This window comes from Microdochium trichocladiopsis, assembly GCF_020744255.1.
Source record: "Microdochium trichocladiopsis strain MPI-CAGE-CH-0230 chromosome Unknown B0I36scaffold_4, whole genome shotgun sequence".
NCBI classification, from domain to species: domain Eukaryota; kingdom Fungi; phylum Ascomycota; class Sordariomycetes; order Xylariales; family Microdochiaceae; genus Microdochium; species Microdochium trichocladiopsis.
Genome location: NW_025763547.1, coordinates 1,374,912 through 1,391,036, shown reverse-complemented (window position 1 = coordinate 1,391,036; position 16,125 = coordinate 1,374,912). Strand labels below are relative to the sequence as shown.

Sequence of the window (16,125 nt, the reverse complement as noted above, 5' to 3'; positions counted from 1 at the left end):
CCTCCCGCACCTCGTATGTTGGGCTCACGGTATACCTCTCTGAATCGTTTGCACACAAAGCAGGACTCTACCGTGGCACGCTTAAGGGAAACATGGTTGATTTGTCCAAGTGCCATATGCTGGCGCTTCCGCCATTTGCGGTTGTCTAAAGACAGAGATTTGCCGAGTAACCAATCCGCTGTCCGACGAACTCACGGTACGGATTCCTGAGAAACATTTCGACATACTGGACGATGGATTCCAAAATTTCATGATTATAACGCCTTTATTTGACAAGGGGCGGCATCGATGGGTACCAGAACCAGCGAAGCCCGTCGACTACTTCGATTGACGAGGAAGGAAGACAATAGAAGATCTCAGCCTGGATGGTCGGCATAATATTACACGGCTGTGTACAATCGCTCACGCGAAACGCTTCGCTCGGGCCTCAGCCTTGGCCTTTTCTGATGGATCCGCAAGGATTGCTGCGGCCTTCTTTGTGTTGCCGTTGGCAGCCGTGTTGCCGCCGCCGCCACCACCACCACCTCCCCGACGACCATTCCTCCCGCGGTTGCGGTCATTCCGACCGCCAGCTCCTTGCTGTCTCTTGGCGCCCCTGTCACCACCACCGCTAGTTGTCTCGGCACCTTCGCGCCCACGCTTCCGCTCTCTTCGCTCTGGGAGGGGTGCGTCCAGGCCCTTGATAATCGAGCTCTGTTGTGGCTCTTCAATGCCGAATCGCTGGGCACGCTCAGCTTTCTTCTTTTCCGCATCCGTCTGTTCAGTGGCTGTGATGCCAAAGCGCTTTGCCCGCTCGGCACGCTTCCGCGCCTCGTCATCAACCGACGACGACGCTAGACCAGCACTGAAGTCTGTCTTGGGCGCAGCCGTCTCCGAAACGGCAGGCTGTTCTCCTGAGGCTTCCGCACCGGCCTCTTGACCCGTCGCTGTTGACTCGGGAGCCTGCGCAGATTCTGTTTCGGCCTTGGGTTCCTCTGGGGCGACGGGGGCAGGCGCAGCTGCAGGCACAGGCGCGGGCTCCGTAGCAGCTGCGGGTTTCGAGGGCTCATCGTCGTCCCAATCAATTTCGTCCTCGGCGCCGCCTACATCACCATGTGTTAACCGTCTTTGTTGTTGTTGGTGTCGCAAAGAGGACGTTTTGTCAATGGATCGAATGAGCAGACGTACCGGCTGGCTTGGATCCTCCTTGGGCCTCGTCGTGCTCCTTGAGGCGCGCGATTAGGTCGGCCTTGTTGCCCGTCGCGCTCAACGACTTCTCCTGCAACAGCTTCTTGAGCTCCGGGACCTTGAGGGAGGCGTAGTCGGTCATGATGTCCAGAGTATCGCTTCTGGGTTACCGGGTTCACGTTGCGGCGTGGACTTTATGGGCACACAGACGATGTGCGTGTGAACGTAGTGAGCGCGATGGCCTCGCGACTGGATGTGGTTATTGGTGTTGGGCCAGCTCGTCTCGGGTCGGCGTTTGCTCTGGAGTCCTTTGATCCGCGCAGGATGATGATGGGACCGTGAAAATGATTTTCCCCCGTTGCGTGCAAAATTGTCTCTATATGTTGCAAGCGAACGCGACGACGACTCTCAATGACTGTGTTGAGGGTTTGTTTTCGTGGATGTTTGTCAAGGTTTTGGGCGCGCGGACGATGGGTGCGTACCACCAAGGGAAATGCGACTGGGCCTTGCGACGGGGAGGACGACAGGGACTGAATGCGCCGCCAAATGGAGCTTGCCACGCTACGGGGGTACGCAGACGCGTTAGCTGGGTGACCGGGGGGTGTGTGTGTGCGCAACTGTGTGTGGTGTCCGTGGTGCCGCAGTCCTGTCAGTCAATCAATCGCTTCGTCCACAAAAGGGAGCCTACAGGGCGAGCTTTGCCTGCCTGCCTGCGCATGGCCCAAGGCTGATTGGGCCGAAGCTCAATGCACCAGTGGGTAAGTTCCCCGGGACAAGGTCCCAGTGCACACCTGGGCAGTACTCGGGTCCGTGGTGCCTGGCAGGGGGGGCTGAGAGTGTTCATGTACTACTGTACTCACAGCAGCAGCTGCAGGGTAAGCTCCGCCATTGAGTAAGACGTGCACGACCCAGGTCGGGTCCAGCGATCGCCTGTCCAGCAATGATAAAGCTGATAGAGCTGGTCTACAATGTACTGCTAACAGAAAAGCTGGGAATCTCAAAGCTCGCGCCTCATGCAATAAGGGGGACATAATCACATCATTCACTTAAAGCCGGCTTGCAATTGGGACTTTTGAGTAGGGAGAAAGTCATTTGTTGGTTTGACAGTGTATATTGCAGGGCCATAATAGCCACCACGTTTCTCTGCAATCACTCGTCAACTGCACAAGCTCTGTCCAGCATGAAGCAGGCGAGATAGTAGACATCGACCGAAATGCTCAGACTCATAAACATTTCGCCCTCAAGCCATTGAGGTCTACACGACAGCGTGCTTGGGACTACGTACTTAAGCAGCCTGCTGGCCCTGGCTGCTCTCACCCCGTCCTCCACGACCACCACCGCCACGGCCCCGGCCGCCGCGTCCACGTCCTCCACGGCCACCGCGGCCACCGCCACGTCCAGGAGCATCCAAGCCCGCCGGCGGCGGCACCGCGGTGTAGCCAGCAGTGCCGTTGGGAGTGGCATGCGGCTGCCCGTTCGGCTGCCCACTGCCAGCGCCGCGTCCACCGCGACCACCACCTCTCGGTGCACCGCCACCACGAGCACGCCCGTTCACCTGCTGCTGCTGCTGTTGCGGGTGGTTCTGATGACCCTCTGGAAGAGGGCGGTACACGAGTGAGCTGTGCTGCAGGTTCGGCACACCATTGGACCCACCCCGGCCTCTACCAGGCTGCCCATCACGGCTGCCGTTGACCGCACCGCGCCAGGTGCCCCGGAGAGGTGCCGGTGCATTGGCATCGCGATACTGGGTGGACGAGGACCCGTATCCGGACACGTACTGCGGCGTCTGTCTCTGGGGCTGCTGCTTCTGTGCGCTCTTCGACGAGTGCCAGACAACTTGCTTGTAGCTGAGGTTAAGCACCGCGTTCGCGGAAACCGTCTGGCCGCGGAAGGCCTCACAACGGCCGCCGAGGGTGGTGCCGTTCATAAACGGCCGGTCGCAAAGGACATCCAGCATGCGGTGAGCACCAATCTCACTGATACCCACAACCGTGCCGGTGGACGCAATCGGGACCTTGCCAGAATCGGCCACATAGATGACGCGGTCTCCCAATCCAAAAGTCTGGTTACCGAGACGCTGCTCGGCGTCTCTGGGGTGGAGCAGCGCTGCCCGTGGCACGCCCTTCATACGCCTCACCTCTGCCTTTTGAAGTGTATCACGCAGCTCGTCAATCTTTGCCTGTAGCTGAATCACCACATCGGAGTCGAGCTGCTCTGCATCAAGGGGGACGCGCTCGAACTTGCTCGTCTCCTTGGTCTTGAGCCACTGTCCAATGGCCTTGACCCTCGTGGTAGCAGTCTCCTGATCCGGCCAGAGGTCCACATCGTCGAACTCCTTGCCCTGCGGGTTGCGGAGAATAGCGGCAAAGAAGTCGGGGAAGTTGGTCATGTACTCCACCAGAAGGCGGATGGCAGCCGGGCTGAATTCCCAGCCAGTCTGAGACTTGCGAGAGTATCCAAGCACCTTCTGCTTCCTGCCGTCAAACTTGAGGTTGAGGCCAAGGTTGACCTTCATGCTACCACCGATCGTGTTGATGAAAAATGACGATGTGATCTTGCTAAGAACCAGCGGGTGAATTCCAAGATCCTTGGCCACGGCATACGAAGGCCTGTACGGGTTTTGTCGTATGGCATTCTTGATGATGGGACCTGCAAAATCGATGTCTTTCGCGGTAGGAATCGAGAGCGCAATGTCCGCCTTGTTGTTGCCAGCGGCGGCCACCTCGAGGGGCCGCCCATAAGCATATTCGCCGAGGAAGAAGGCACGGCTCCCTGGTGGGAATTCCTCCTCGATAGGGATAGCGGCTCGCTCGATGAATCGCTCGTCTTCGCTGATAACTGAGTCCACGATCACTTGGGCTGCGTAGTCCGTCTCCATTCCGGGAATATCGCCATACTCTTTGACCATGGCACCATCATCCATCTTGATGAGACCCTTTAACATGTCGACCTTCACCATAGCCTCAACGGGGCCAGTGATAACACCAAGGCGTTTGCTGTAGAAGTTCTCGGTTCGGTTGGACTTCTTGCCGAACTCCTCAATGTCCCTGTGTGAGTGCTCTTTGGCAATGATCTGACCATCGGGCGCCAGGATATAGTCATGCAACTCGTCGGAAACCTGAACAATCTTTGCCTCCTGCAGGAACGGGTAGCCCACAAAGCATCTCTTCCCGAGCTTAAGCTTGGCAGCGCTGACCTTGCTGCGCTCCTCCACGTCGGCAAGAGTGACCACCATGCTCTCGTTACGACTCTCCTGCTGGAAGACTGTCACGCCGTGGAAGCCGAGAGTTGCGTTGTAGGGCAAGGTGGCCAAGCTTGGGAAGCCGGCTAATGCGTCGACGCCAATCTTGGCGTCCTTGGGAAGACCGACGTAGAGCTCAAGCCCGTCTGCAGTGGGCAAGTCGAAGATGTTCTCGACACATTTGCAGCTGGGGATATCAGGGAAGATGCCAACCATGGATGACGGGTACGTGAAGTTGACATTGTTGTCGTAGGTGAACTTCAACGAGACACCATAACCGTTGCGAGCTTTTTCGTCGGGCGAGAGCTTGTCGTTGACGGCGGCCATTGCTTCGAGGAGTCGCTTCTCATCAATGAACGGAATCTTAACAACAGCTTCCCAATCCTGTTTCTTGCCGTTCATGTCAAGCTCAAAGTCTCTCGGATAAAAGTCGACGATGGGGGATTTGGGGTTTGTCATCAGATCGTGGTAGACAGTAGGAACAATAGACTTGCTTCGATCCGGAAGCACGCCCATGAGCTGTTCAAATGGCCTGAAAGGCTGGCCGAGTTTGAAGTCAAGGTCTGCTCCGAATCCCTTTGAAATGTCTGCAAAGTGGTAAGCATTGTGACTGCATGATTCAGCGTGGTGACCATCGCTTACCAGAAGTCATGGGAGAGTAGTGGTAGGCATAATACCAGGGCCACGAGGCCACGCCTCGGTAGTAGTAGAACAACACCCATTGCAAGCCCTGGACGTAGTTTTCAGCCAGGCCCTTGAGGCCGGCAACCTTCTCCTCTGGAGCCCATTCGAACTTGCCTGCGTAGTACGAGTCCTTCCATTCCAGGAATTTCTCCTTGTACTTCACAGCCATGGCCTCCTGGGCCTCCTCATTGGAGACGTCGACAACCTGAGCATTATCATACTTCCGCATAGCTCGCATCAGAGCAAGCTGGCCCTCTTCGTCCTCCTCTTCGTCATCGTCCTCACCATCAGCTTCAGGCTTTGGCGGAGGAGACACGACAAGGTGCCGAAGCCCATCGTCGTCCGATGTAGTGGTCCACTCCAGGTTCAGGTTGCTCGCAACATCTTGGACAAACTTCCGGTCCTCAGCGTTGAGTTGATGACCCAAATCGAGAGGCTCGGTAGCCTTCTTAGTGAGGAACTTGCGTATCGTTTTCCAAATCTCCTTTTGCGAGGTGGTGATGACCACAGAGTTTCCCTTCTGTCGGATAGGTTGTCTGCCATTCGTCTCCGACAGCTGCTTGCTCCGCATCCACTTGCTATCGGCGTTCTCATGCTCGAAATGCCGCTTTTCCTCCTTCGACAGCTCATCTAGCAAGAGGCCCAGCCTCGGGAAATTGATGACACCACCTTCGTTGATGTACCCCTCGCATTGAGGCAACACCTGCTTGTATAGCCTGAACATGGTCGACAAAGCACCCTCGTTGATATGCAAAAAGGGCAAATTCGGCAAGAAATCGTTACCCACAAAGAACGCCATGAGGATGAAATCGTCTATGACCCTCTCTAAATCGAAGGGAAACTTCAATGTGTTATCCGTCTTGAGGTCCTGGAATTCCAGCTCCAGATACTCTCGGACAATACAGAGGTGGAGGAGGTAGAAGTTTTGGTGCTCGAGATCTTTGGATTTCGTCTTGGAAGCCCGGCCAAATGTGACTTCCTCACGCAGCAAGCAGAAATGCGGGTCGTGACTGAGCAGGCCCAGCATGATGAGATCGGCGTCGAGACCGTAGAGACAGTGGCGTACATTCGGGGGGTAATCAGGCTGCGCCTTGGCGTTCCTGATGTACTCCATGATCTTGTGCTCTCCTTCTCCAGGCACCTCGTGGCCGGACAGGACGATGTCGCATCCTTGCCAATCGCTGTCTTCCGAGATCTTCTTGTTGATAAAGTACTTGAGCTGCTGCGTAAGCTTGGCCATGAACTCGGTGCCGGGGGTGATGCAGTTGCTGTCAAAGGGCGGCTCTTTGGGCATTTCCTGGCCTTCCCTGATGGCCTTGTCTCTGGCCTCTTCAGCGTCACGAGCGGTCCGGAAACGACGCGAGCGCTGCTGGTTCATCTTGGCTCGGGGCGCAACACCGTCGATGGCCATGAAGAACAGCTTCTTTGGCTTGATCTTGCCGAAGAGATGCTCGATGTAGTTGAAGATGCGAATAAACATTTCATCCTCGCTGAGGCGGAAAGTTGCATCGTCCGAGTCCTTGTGCGTGCAGTTGTGGATGATACCGTTCATGTCAAGGTACAGGTTGTCGAACTCGGGTATCCTGTTCTCGGCAATGACCTGTGATATGGCAGGGTAGCGCTCGGAGAGCCACCGAAAGAATTTGGGAACACTTTTTCAAGTCAGCGTCTCTTCGATGAACGGCGGCGTGGATAGGTCCAGACAACGCGGCGGGGGTTCAGAAGAAGTACTTACCCCATGGCTGCGGTGGTCTAGTCTGATGAGATGATGAGATTTATGTTGCGGTCGAGATCGAGAGGTAAACTGCATGCGCAGAGGGCTTGCGTCGCGGTTGCAGGTGTCGTTGGTATGGTGGCGGCAGAGTGATTCGAAGAACTCCTCACAGCCCAATAGAGGATGCGCCGAATATAGACAAGCCTAGGCAGGTCGGGGATAAGAAAAAAGAAACCAGAACGAACAGACGTCCAAACGGGCGCCTCGTGACAAACAAGACTTTTGTTGCGACGACAACAAGAGAAGGGAGCGGGAACTGCGACGACTCGGGGGCCGGGTTGTGGGCGTTGGCAGATGGAGAAGTGGAAATGTGGTGGTGACGAGACCTTTGTGGCGGCAGTCAGTCAGTCGCACTGGCTGGTGGGCTGCTGGCTGGCCACTTGAGCAGTGGTGATGACTGGATCGGCATGGCGACTCACCAGCTGGAGGGGCAACCCAGTCAGGCAGACCAGAGCTCGACAACAGGGGGGGGGGGCTCGAGCCACACGAGGCTGCACTGCCAACGACTGGGCAGGCTGAGCGGTGCGTGCCTGGGCCCCACCCGCCCGGCCGTGGAGCTGCCGCCGCCCGCTTGCTTGTTTGACCCATGCCACTTTACGCGCAGCAGACCGCGTTTGCTGCAGCGCATCACAGCCGTGTCGCAAACCAGGCGGCTGGCATCTCCACCTGCTTCTCGACAACTCTGGATCTCTGGATGCTGCCACACCCAGCCATCCGCCACACACATCATCGCCGCAACCGCGAGCCCTCGCAACTGCTAATACAAGCTCTGATACGGACAACAGCTACCGATCAATTGCAGCACCCGGCGTGTCCAGAGTCGCAAGCATGGCGCCCGCCCAGGTCGTCGACGACGGTGACGGTAAGCTCCCGCAAAGGCAGGCCCAGGCGCAAACGGTCTCTCATTACTGACAAAACCACAGCCGATATGGGCGGCCAGGAGTATGACGAGGTCGACGAGCAGAGATTGATCAACGAGGGTAAGAGTCTTGGCCCCGGCGCTGGCACCACGGTGTCACGGCGGCTAACATGAATGCTCGTGACCAGAGTACAAGACGTGGAAGAAAAACTCCCCCTTTCTCTATGACATGATTTTGAGGTAAGGTCTCTGATTACCCAACCCACGCGATGGGGCGCTTACAAGATCGCGCAGCACTGCCCTGCCCTGGCCGACACTTACCGTCCAATGGTTCCCCGACGTCAAGGAGCCTGAAGGCAAGAACTGCCGCATTCACCGCCTCCTTATCGGCACGCACACGTCCGACGACCAGCCCAACCATGTCCAGATTGCCGAGGTTGAGGTGCCCAAGGCCATCAAGCCCAACGCGCGCGACTACGACGAGGAGCGGGGCGAGATTGGTGGCTATGGCAAGTCTGCCTCTGGCGAGCCTGCCGCCATGAAGTTCAACGTCGTCCAGCGGATCGACCACCCGGGCGAGGTCAACAAGGCACGATACTGCCCCCAGAACCCGGACCTCATCGCCACGCTCGCCGTCGACGGCAAGATTCTCATCTTTGACCGCACCAAGCACAGCTTCGAGCCGAATGGAAAGATCAACCCACAGATAACTCTGGTTGGCCACAAGCAGGAGGGTTTTGGCCTGAATTGGAACCCTCACGTGGAGGGCCACCTTGCTTCCGGCAGCGAGGACCAGACCGTCTGCTTGTGGGATCTCACGAGCCTGGCGGCTGGCAGCAGCACCCTGCAGCCTGCGCGACAGTACACGCACCACACCAACGTGGTCAACGACGTGCAATACCACCCGATATCGAAGAACTTTATCGGCACAGTCAGTGACGACCTGACATTGCAGATCCTCGACACGAGGCAAAGCACTTACACGCACGCCGCGTTGGTGGCCAAGGACGGCCACAGCGACGCCATCAATGCGCTCGCGTTCAACCCGTCGACGGAGGTGCTGGTTGCTACAGCGTCTGCGGATAAGACTGTCGGCATCTGGGATCTGCGCAACGTCAAGGAGAAGGTGCACACTCTGGAGGGCCACCAGGATGCTGTGACAAGTCTGGCGTGGCACCCCCACGAAGCTGGAATCCTCGGCACCGCTAGCTACGACCGCCGCGTCATCTTCTGGGACCTCAGCAGGGTGGGCGACGAGCAGCAGCCAGACGACCAGGAGGACGGACCGCCGGAGCTGTAAGTCATCGGAACATGATGAACCAACGTCTACATGCAAGAACTACCGACTAACACGCTACAGGCTCTTTATGCACGGCGGACACACGAACCATCTGGCCGACTTCAGCTGGAACCAGAACGACCCTTGGCTGGTGGCGAGTGCGGCGGAGGACAACATGCTGCAGATCTGGAAGGTTGCCAGCTCGATAGTGGGCAAGGACGAGGCGGATATCCCGCTCGATGAGCTGGGCAGGTAGAATAGTGGTTTAGGGCGGCGGATGGAAGCAGTCGAGGGACAGCTGGTTGCAAACATTCCAAGACACCTCGACCCCCCACAGAGACATTGAAGGCTCCGAGGGTTGGCAGGTGGAATGCGCAGTCTAGTGAGGATATGTCAAGAATGTGTGAAGATTGTAAAGATTCACCAGATTATGTCACCTCTGCTCGGAGGGGTCTTGTTCAATTGACGATATGTATGTGTGGGACAACGGTCAGGATTGTGAGCGACGATTAGAACCATACCAATCTCAATGCCGCGCGGCACTTGTTGACTCGCGCAGTAATGGAAAAGTATTTGTGCCGTTTTGAATACGTGAAAGAGGGAGGTCGTTAAAAGAGGACCTAAATGTAGAAGTCCAGTTCGAACCCGGTCGCCACATGGCTGTAGCGTGAAGACTGAACGAAGACGTGTGTGAGTGGACCGGCAGACCAGTCCTGGTGGAATGGCCGGGACGGGGAGGCCCGCTGAACGTGGGGGCGGCGAGATTTAGCTGCATGCCAGGGCAGCGGCTCTTGGTTAGCCTTCTGGGGCTGGCTGCATTTAGCGTTCATGTCCGCCTGCCAGCCCAGGGCTACACCCCAGCACGAAAACGTGGACCCTGGGGAACAACTCTCGTCGGCTTCCACCCCCCACCATTTCTCTCTGCAGCCTTGTTATTTTCGACATTGCCGGTCTTGTTGCTGGCCATTGTTGCGCCTGTTACTGGTGCGACGACCGCTTGGCTGCATCGAGACTTGCAGAGCGTGTACATTGACTTTTGCGGGCGTCTTGGGGCTTGCTTGCTTGTTACGCATAAAGTTTGTGTTGGTGTGCTGTGGGCCAGGTCCCGAGTCACGACAACCTCAGCCTCAGCCTGCCCAGGACATCTGTTTTGCGCCGACAACAACCAGGACCTCGCAACGCACACCACACGAGCCATGGCTGCAACGACAGTGCTGGCGACGGCGACGGCGTCGTCCGCCACGGTCCCGGACTCGACCATCTGCGCCTGCCCCAGCTGCGGGCTGGCCCTCGACCTGCCGCCGCTGCCCGAGGCCCAAGCTGCCCTGCTTCAGGCGCAGCGCCAGATCGCAGAGCTGCAGGCCCAGCTCCGCGTGCTCAACCAGAAGGTCGCTGCCTCCGCCTCATCGGGCACCACTGCGGCCACCACCAACACCACTGCTGCGGCTGTTAGTGCGCGACCACCAAGCTCAAACTCGAACTCGGCCAGCCCACGCTCGAGCTTCCTCGGCACGGGCCGGATATCCCAGCTTCTGGGCGGCGCGAGGTCCAGCAATTCTTCGCAGTCGGCCGAGTCGGCCTCTTCTGGCGCAACAACAGCAACAGCAACCAGCACTCCGCCTCCGCCACCAGCCAAAGACCGGCCTACCACTCCCGCAACAGGCACGACTACCGCAGCCGCTACCCCGGGAGGTCCCGGCAACCACAACAGCAATGCCGACGAGCTCCTCAAGGAGCTCCTGCGGGAGAAGAAGCTGCGCGCGGCGGCCGAGGCCCGGGTCGACAACACGAGCAAGGAGGTCGAGGAGCTCAGCGTGACGCTGTTCGAGCAGGCCAACGAGATGGTGGCCACGGAGCGGCGGGCCCGCGCCAAGCTCGAGGAGCGCGTCAGCGTGCTCGAGCAGCGCGACGTCGAGAAGCGCGTGAGGCTCGACCGGCTCGAGGGCGCGATGAGCCGCCTCGATCGGGTCCGGGCGCTGCTTGGGGACAAGGGGGCTGATGGTAGTGGCGGTGCTGGCGGTGCTGGTGCTGCTGGTGCTGCTGGTGCTGCTGGTACTGCTGGATAAAAGAGCTGCCGCGCCGCCCGAGGGGTACATGGACGGGGTCAAGGAGGGCGATGGTCATGGCCTGACGTTCGCTCGAGGAATGAAGCACAAGTGTGGCAGCGGATTCGCGGGAATGTCGCATCATCTTCAAAGACCAGAAACCCACCGATCGGGCCAGTCCTGGTTGAGACCCCCCCCCCCCTTTTTTTTGATATTGCGACAAGCAACACCAGCACGGGGTCGCATACACACGCACACAACGCAGACGCGACGGCTCAACATACGTCGTCACAGCCGTGTCGCAAGGAGACAAGTAGTGGGTGGATCGACCATGCAGCCCTCAGCGGCGACGACGACGACGACGACGACGACTAAAGAGCGCCGACCTCCTCTACGCCGGATCCACGCCGCAAGAGGCATTCAATCAACTCGCCCAGGAAAGCTCGAACCGGGTCATGAGCAAAGACTCCTCCACGTGTGCTACACAAATTTCCGCGCAGGCGGGAAACGCCTGAAAACACACCCCATAGAAGGCAGGTCACAAAGAGGTGGCACTCCTGCATCAGAACGGAGGATCAGATTGAGAGATCGCCATAAGAGCATCCTCATCACAGGGCACGCACGCACGTTTTACACACGCGCGCGTGTCTGCAGCTTTCCGTCCAGAAGGAAAAGTGTCAGACTCGGTTTTCTGGCCAAAGGGATTTACGCGGGCCACGCCAAGGCAAGGCGTTCGGCACCGGCCACCACCACCGTCTTCACCACCACCATCATCAGCATTATGATGAAAGTTCTTTAGAAGGAAAGGAGACAAAACTGGAGCCGGCCAGCGCACTTATCATTTGAACCAGTGCCGATGAGCCCTTTTTCCTGTCTGGAGGAGGAACTGCCTGGAGTTGTAGCGGCACCATAGCACCAGTAAACACACAGAGCTTCTGCGGGAGGAGGAGGCGAGAGAGGAAAATATATCAAGACGAGCATAGACAGAAGAAAGCCCGTCGGTAACCAGACCACGCGGGATGCAGAATATACCACACTACTCTATCAGTACTGCTCCTGGTCTAGTGGCGAGCAGAACTAACAAGGATAACAAACGAAAGATCAATACTTTTTTTCCAGGCGCTCACTGATTCATCTGCGTGTCTATGTAAGCGGTGATATATGTATGAACCAACCCCCCCTTTCCCAAATTGGCGATATTGAAGGCACTGCTTCCGAGTGGTGTGCGGCTCGTTAGAAGCCCAACACCCAAAATATACAAGAAGAATCAAACCTCAAGCCAGGCCAACCCAGAACCTGCGCCACGGGTCAGTCTTGGGCATGGGTATCTTGCCCATCTCGACATCTGTGAGCACCTCGAGCACGTGCCAGTCATATACGGCTACCCAGTCCCTCCGCCCGACAGCCTCCGTTGTCTGGTCTTGACTCGTTCTGCGCGGGCTTCCTCGTCTTCTCTTCCGGGATTTCCGAGACGACGCATCCTTTCGCAGGTTTGTCTCTTCAATGACCTTGAGGAAAGCAGCAGTTGCCTCCTTTCGTCGGGACTCGACGAAGCATATCTTGCGCGTCTTGGGACCTCGTAAATGTTCAGAGGTCCTGCGGGCACTGACATCGTGACTGTGCCTGCTGCTTTGATGTTCCTGATTCGACGAGGCCACTATGGCAGGAGCACTGCTGTGAGCAGGAGCGCTGGAAGCTGGTAAACCACGTGTCACTACTCCGAGCCTACTGCAGGGGCTCCAGTGGGTAGGATCTGTCGTCCAGTGATCTATGCCGTGAGCATGAAGCAGTGTCTCGGACACGAAAGCATAGGATGCAATACAAGGCGACAGCAAAACAGACCGTCCAGCCAAAGCACAGCCGGACCCTCTGTGCGGACAAGCTGACGCCTGGCTGGCTCCAGGGCTGACGGCCACATCGGCTTGTTTTTGTACTCGCGATCGCGACTCAGTTCTCATCTGCTGGTCTCTGCTATTGCTACCATCATGTTGCGGGTTAGGCGAGCTGCGGCAAAGAGCCTGTGGCGAATCAGCATCGTGCACAGGTGGTGACTGGTCACCGGGACGGGTCTGCGATAGCCGATGGTCATGAAATGAGATGTTGAGACCAACTTCACTCAAAGGTGAACGTCCGTGGGATCTTGCTTGGCTTGGCCCTGGCAGTCCACCAGGCGCGCTGGTCTGTCTGCTCTGTCTTGCCGAAGGCTTGCTGCATGACTTCTTGCGCGATAAGCTAGGCATGCTAGGCTCTGCGGCACACTTTCGAGCTTCGGAAGAGTCGTCCTCCCGTTGATCAGGCGTCTCTGCACACGCTTCAGTGACTTGGACCGCCGACGATCGAGGTGGAGTCATGGGCAGTCGGCCGCGGATATTTCCCCCAGAACGTGTTGTGGCGTCCGGAGCGGTGGGTGGCTCTTCGACTATGGCCCCCAGGGCCCTACTGACTTTGAGGTTTCTTCGCCGCACAGGTGACGGTGTCAGGCACGCTTCTGAAAAGGTGCCCTGAGAGCTGATGGCGTCGACCGCCACCCCTCGCGGGTCAGCTTCCTCCAGACCTGAGATCCATCGCCGGAGTTCTTGGCTGTCCTCCTGCTCAACCACAGCTGCGCTCTCTTCTGCTGTAGCTTGAAGCTCTTCAAAAGTCATTGTATCCAAGAACGAACGATCAAAATGGATCTTGGATACCATCGGAAACCGCATGCTCCAAAAAGGGCTATTCGAATTCTTGTCAAAGGAGAAGCACCGCATGTCAAAGACAAGTGGCTCTACAAAGATGACAGCGGGCTTGTTTGATCCGCCAAAGCTCTTGGCGTCTATGTCAAACACATCGTTCTCGTGGAAGGCGACCTCAACTGGTCGGCAATATCTTTGGAAGCTACTCATGAGGGTATTATTGAGCTCGACGACATTGATATGCCAGAACTGAGGCTTCTCGTTCTTTGCGAGAACCTGGATTCTGTTTTTCAAGCATGCAATGTAGAAATGTGTCCACCTCGGAGGTGGTAGGGGGTACGACTTGGCCTTCGTGGCATCATATGAGGCGCCGACCACGGCGAAGTCCCCAACATCACCCCAGCCCTGAACATACTCCTTCTTGAGCTTGATATTGCCGCTGGCGTGGGGTCTAGGGACAGAAGAAAAATCGAAGTAAGGCCCATCCGGTTTGAGCACCAAGCCCTCCGTTCGGCTGACAATGGAGGCAGCAAAGGCTGTTCGTAGTTGTGCTGGTGCCGTACTTTTGGTGAATGGTATTAGCTCGTGGGGGACAAGATCAGACGTTCCAGGTAAGCAGGTGACCAGTTCAGCGAGGCGTTTGCGCCGCTCTGTCTGGCGAACAGGCAACATGGATTCATTGTCGATGAGAAGGACATCGAAATAGACAATCATAAGCTGCTCGTAGTCATGCGGTCTGGGAAATTGGAGTCAGCAGCTTCCTGTAAAGCCAGATCTTCATGCGGACACCCACTGTGAATCATATTCTGTCCCAAGGAAGGCTCCTGATCTTGAGACATGTTTCCGAACTTTGTGAAAGGGAAGTATGGCTTGATCCTGTTGTTACTTGCTTAGCACAGGGTTTCGTCAGCAGCCATGGAGATGAATCACCGCACCTTTGTACTGTACACAAGAAGTTCGCCCTCCAGTATGCATCCATACTTGAATGGACAATCCGACTTGCCGATTCGCAGTGACTCTCTAATCGCGTCGTGCACTCCTATCCTGTCGGCAGTGCTATCTTTGCCACTCTTGGAGAATATCTGGATACATTGTCGACCTTTGCTGCGGTCAACGTGAATCTGGCAGTATTCGCCGTCTAGTTTCTGCTCGCAGCTGACGGTGCGACGTCTGCACATATCCACGCAGTGCTTGATACTCCTCCCTTTGTACCAAGGCTGTCGCCCGACCTTGACACCTAATTTTGGCTTCAAGATGCTACCGATGTGACCATAATCGTCTTGCTTGTGCCTGATCTGTCTTAAGAATGCCGTGGTCAAGCCTAGATCGTCTCTGATTTTGAGCATTTGGGGAAGCAAGGGGTGGTAGTGGCGCAAAATCTGGTCGTGATCGAGAGCAGCACCTTGAAAGTCCTTCAATACGAGCCGAGTAAACCATTTCGCATCGCGTGCACTCAGCTGGCGATATATGTCACCCAAGGCTTCTTGTGTGGACCAGCCGTCAGTGCGCTTCCGCGCAGCACGTACGGCGGGCGAGCTGAATTTGCATCTCGACGCGACTTCTCCGAGCGCAACATCAATGGCCTCGACAGTCACGCCGTCTGATACCGGGTTCGGCTGCAAAGGTTGTTAATGCCAAAGTGCCGGGCTTCAGACAGCTGGGCTGGAGTAGAAGGTATGACATACAGTCACGAATAGAAGTTTCTCGACGCAATCGGCAAGGTCAATACCAAGGCCTGGTTCTCGATGCCGACGCAATTCCTTGACCCGAGAGGCGCCTAAGGTCAAGGCCTGGCCAATGATGCCCTCAAGTTTCGTCGTCTGTATGAAGAAGACGCGGTCTGTCCTCCTCTCGGGCAGGAGGGTCGACAATACAGCGCAGGCGTCCGTCTCAGGTGCGTGAAGTCTCTGGCGATGAAGTCGAAACCAGTCGGCCACGACGACATGATACGGAGCTCCATTTTGTGCTGGACCATGCCTCACATTGTCTAGTGACTCCAAAAGGTCACCGATAAGACGGAACGGGAAGGGCATGTGCTTGACGGGGCCCAGGGCGGCACTCAGAGACCTTTTTGAGGCGGCTTAAGACTCGGGAAAACGACCAAGAGGGAGGATCGGGGCTGGAGCTTGGAGCAAGTCATGATTCGCTGTGCTTCGTTGCAGTCAAAGTCATGGGCGAGCATGGGATCCAGCGCCCGGCTTGAGTCGAGGTGTAGGCAGCACTCATGTCAATGGTCGCTGGCAGCCGACGTGGGGACTTGTTGAAGGCCGGCGACCAGGACAACCCTGGAAATGGCTACGGACAGAAGCGCGTGCCTGGAGCCGCTTGTGGGAAGGTCCACGGCGCGATGCTGTGGGCGCCAGTGACACCGTCCCGCAGCGTTTAGGGCATCCGATCGTGTGCA

The 16,125-nt window shown here is 57.0% G+C and overlaps 6 protein-coding genes across 6 annotated transcripts; 3 read left to right on the top strand and 3 right to left on the bottom strand.

Moving 5' to 3' along the window:
- Positions 1-402: 402 nt before the first annotated feature.
- On the bottom strand, positions 403-1,309 carry B0I36DRAFT_348108 (uncharacterized protein; the record flags this gene model as incomplete). The annotated part of the gene is made up of 2 exons (XM_046156648.1): positions 403-1,082; positions 1,168-1,309. The coding sequence occupies 2 exons, from the start codon at positions 1,307-1,309 to the stop codon at positions 403-405; spliced, it is 822 nt and encodes a 273-aa protein (XP_046013806.1).
- A 1,016-nt stretch (positions 1,310-2,325) lies between these two features.
- On the bottom strand, positions 2,326-7,179 carry B0I36DRAFT_103147 (exoribonuclease). The gene is made up of 3 exons (XM_046147748.1): positions 6,828-7,179; positions 5,051-6,744; positions 2,326-4,995 (listed from the first exon to the last, which is right to left on the bottom strand). Exons 1-3 carry the CDS (start codon positions 6,830-6,832, stop codon positions 2,453-2,455), a joined length of 4,242 nt encoding a protein of 1,413 aa, XP_046013805.1. The 5' UTR covers positions 6,833-7,179; the 3' UTR covers positions 2,326-2,452.
- Positions 7,180-7,505: 326 nt separating this feature from the next.
- B0I36DRAFT_266014 (WD40-repeat-containing domain protein) lies at positions 7,506-9,566 on the top strand. Its single transcript, XM_046151207.1, has 5 exons — positions 7,506-7,728; positions 7,790-7,846; positions 7,914-7,965; positions 8,020-9,021; positions 9,086-9,566. Exons 1-5 carry the CDS (start codon positions 7,695-7,697, stop codon positions 9,258-9,260), a joined length of 1,320 nt encoding a protein of 439 aa, XP_046013804.1. The 5' UTR covers positions 7,506-7,694; the 3' UTR covers positions 9,261-9,566.
- Positions 9,567-9,777: 211 nt separating this feature from the next.
- On the top strand, positions 9,778-11,070 carry B0I36DRAFT_348105 (uncharacterized protein; the record flags this gene model as incomplete). Its single annotated transcript, XM_046156647.1, has 1 exon — positions 9,778-11,070. One exon carries the CDS (start codon positions 9,778-9,780, stop codon positions 11,068-11,070), a length of 1,293 nt encoding a protein of 430 aa, XP_046013803.1.
- Positions 11,018-12,171, top strand: B0I36DRAFT_320475 (uncharacterized protein). Its single transcript, XM_046153558.1, has one exon. It carries the CDS (start codon positions 11,381-11,383, stop codon positions 11,846-11,848), a length of 468 nt encoding a protein of 155 aa, XP_046013802.1. The 5' UTR covers positions 11,018-11,380; the 3' UTR covers positions 11,849-12,171.
- Positions 12,172-12,323: 152 nt separating this feature from the next.
- Positions 12,324-15,754, bottom strand: B0I36DRAFT_373476 (uncharacterized protein; the record flags this gene model as incomplete). Its single annotated transcript, XM_046160200.1, has 4 exons — positions 12,324-14,457; positions 14,515-14,597; positions 14,657-15,337; positions 15,407-15,754. The coding sequence occupies 4 exons, from the start codon at positions 15,752-15,754 to the stop codon at positions 12,324-12,326; spliced, it is 3,246 nt and encodes a 1,081-aa protein (XP_046013801.1).
- Positions 15,755-16,125: the final 371 nt, after the last annotated feature.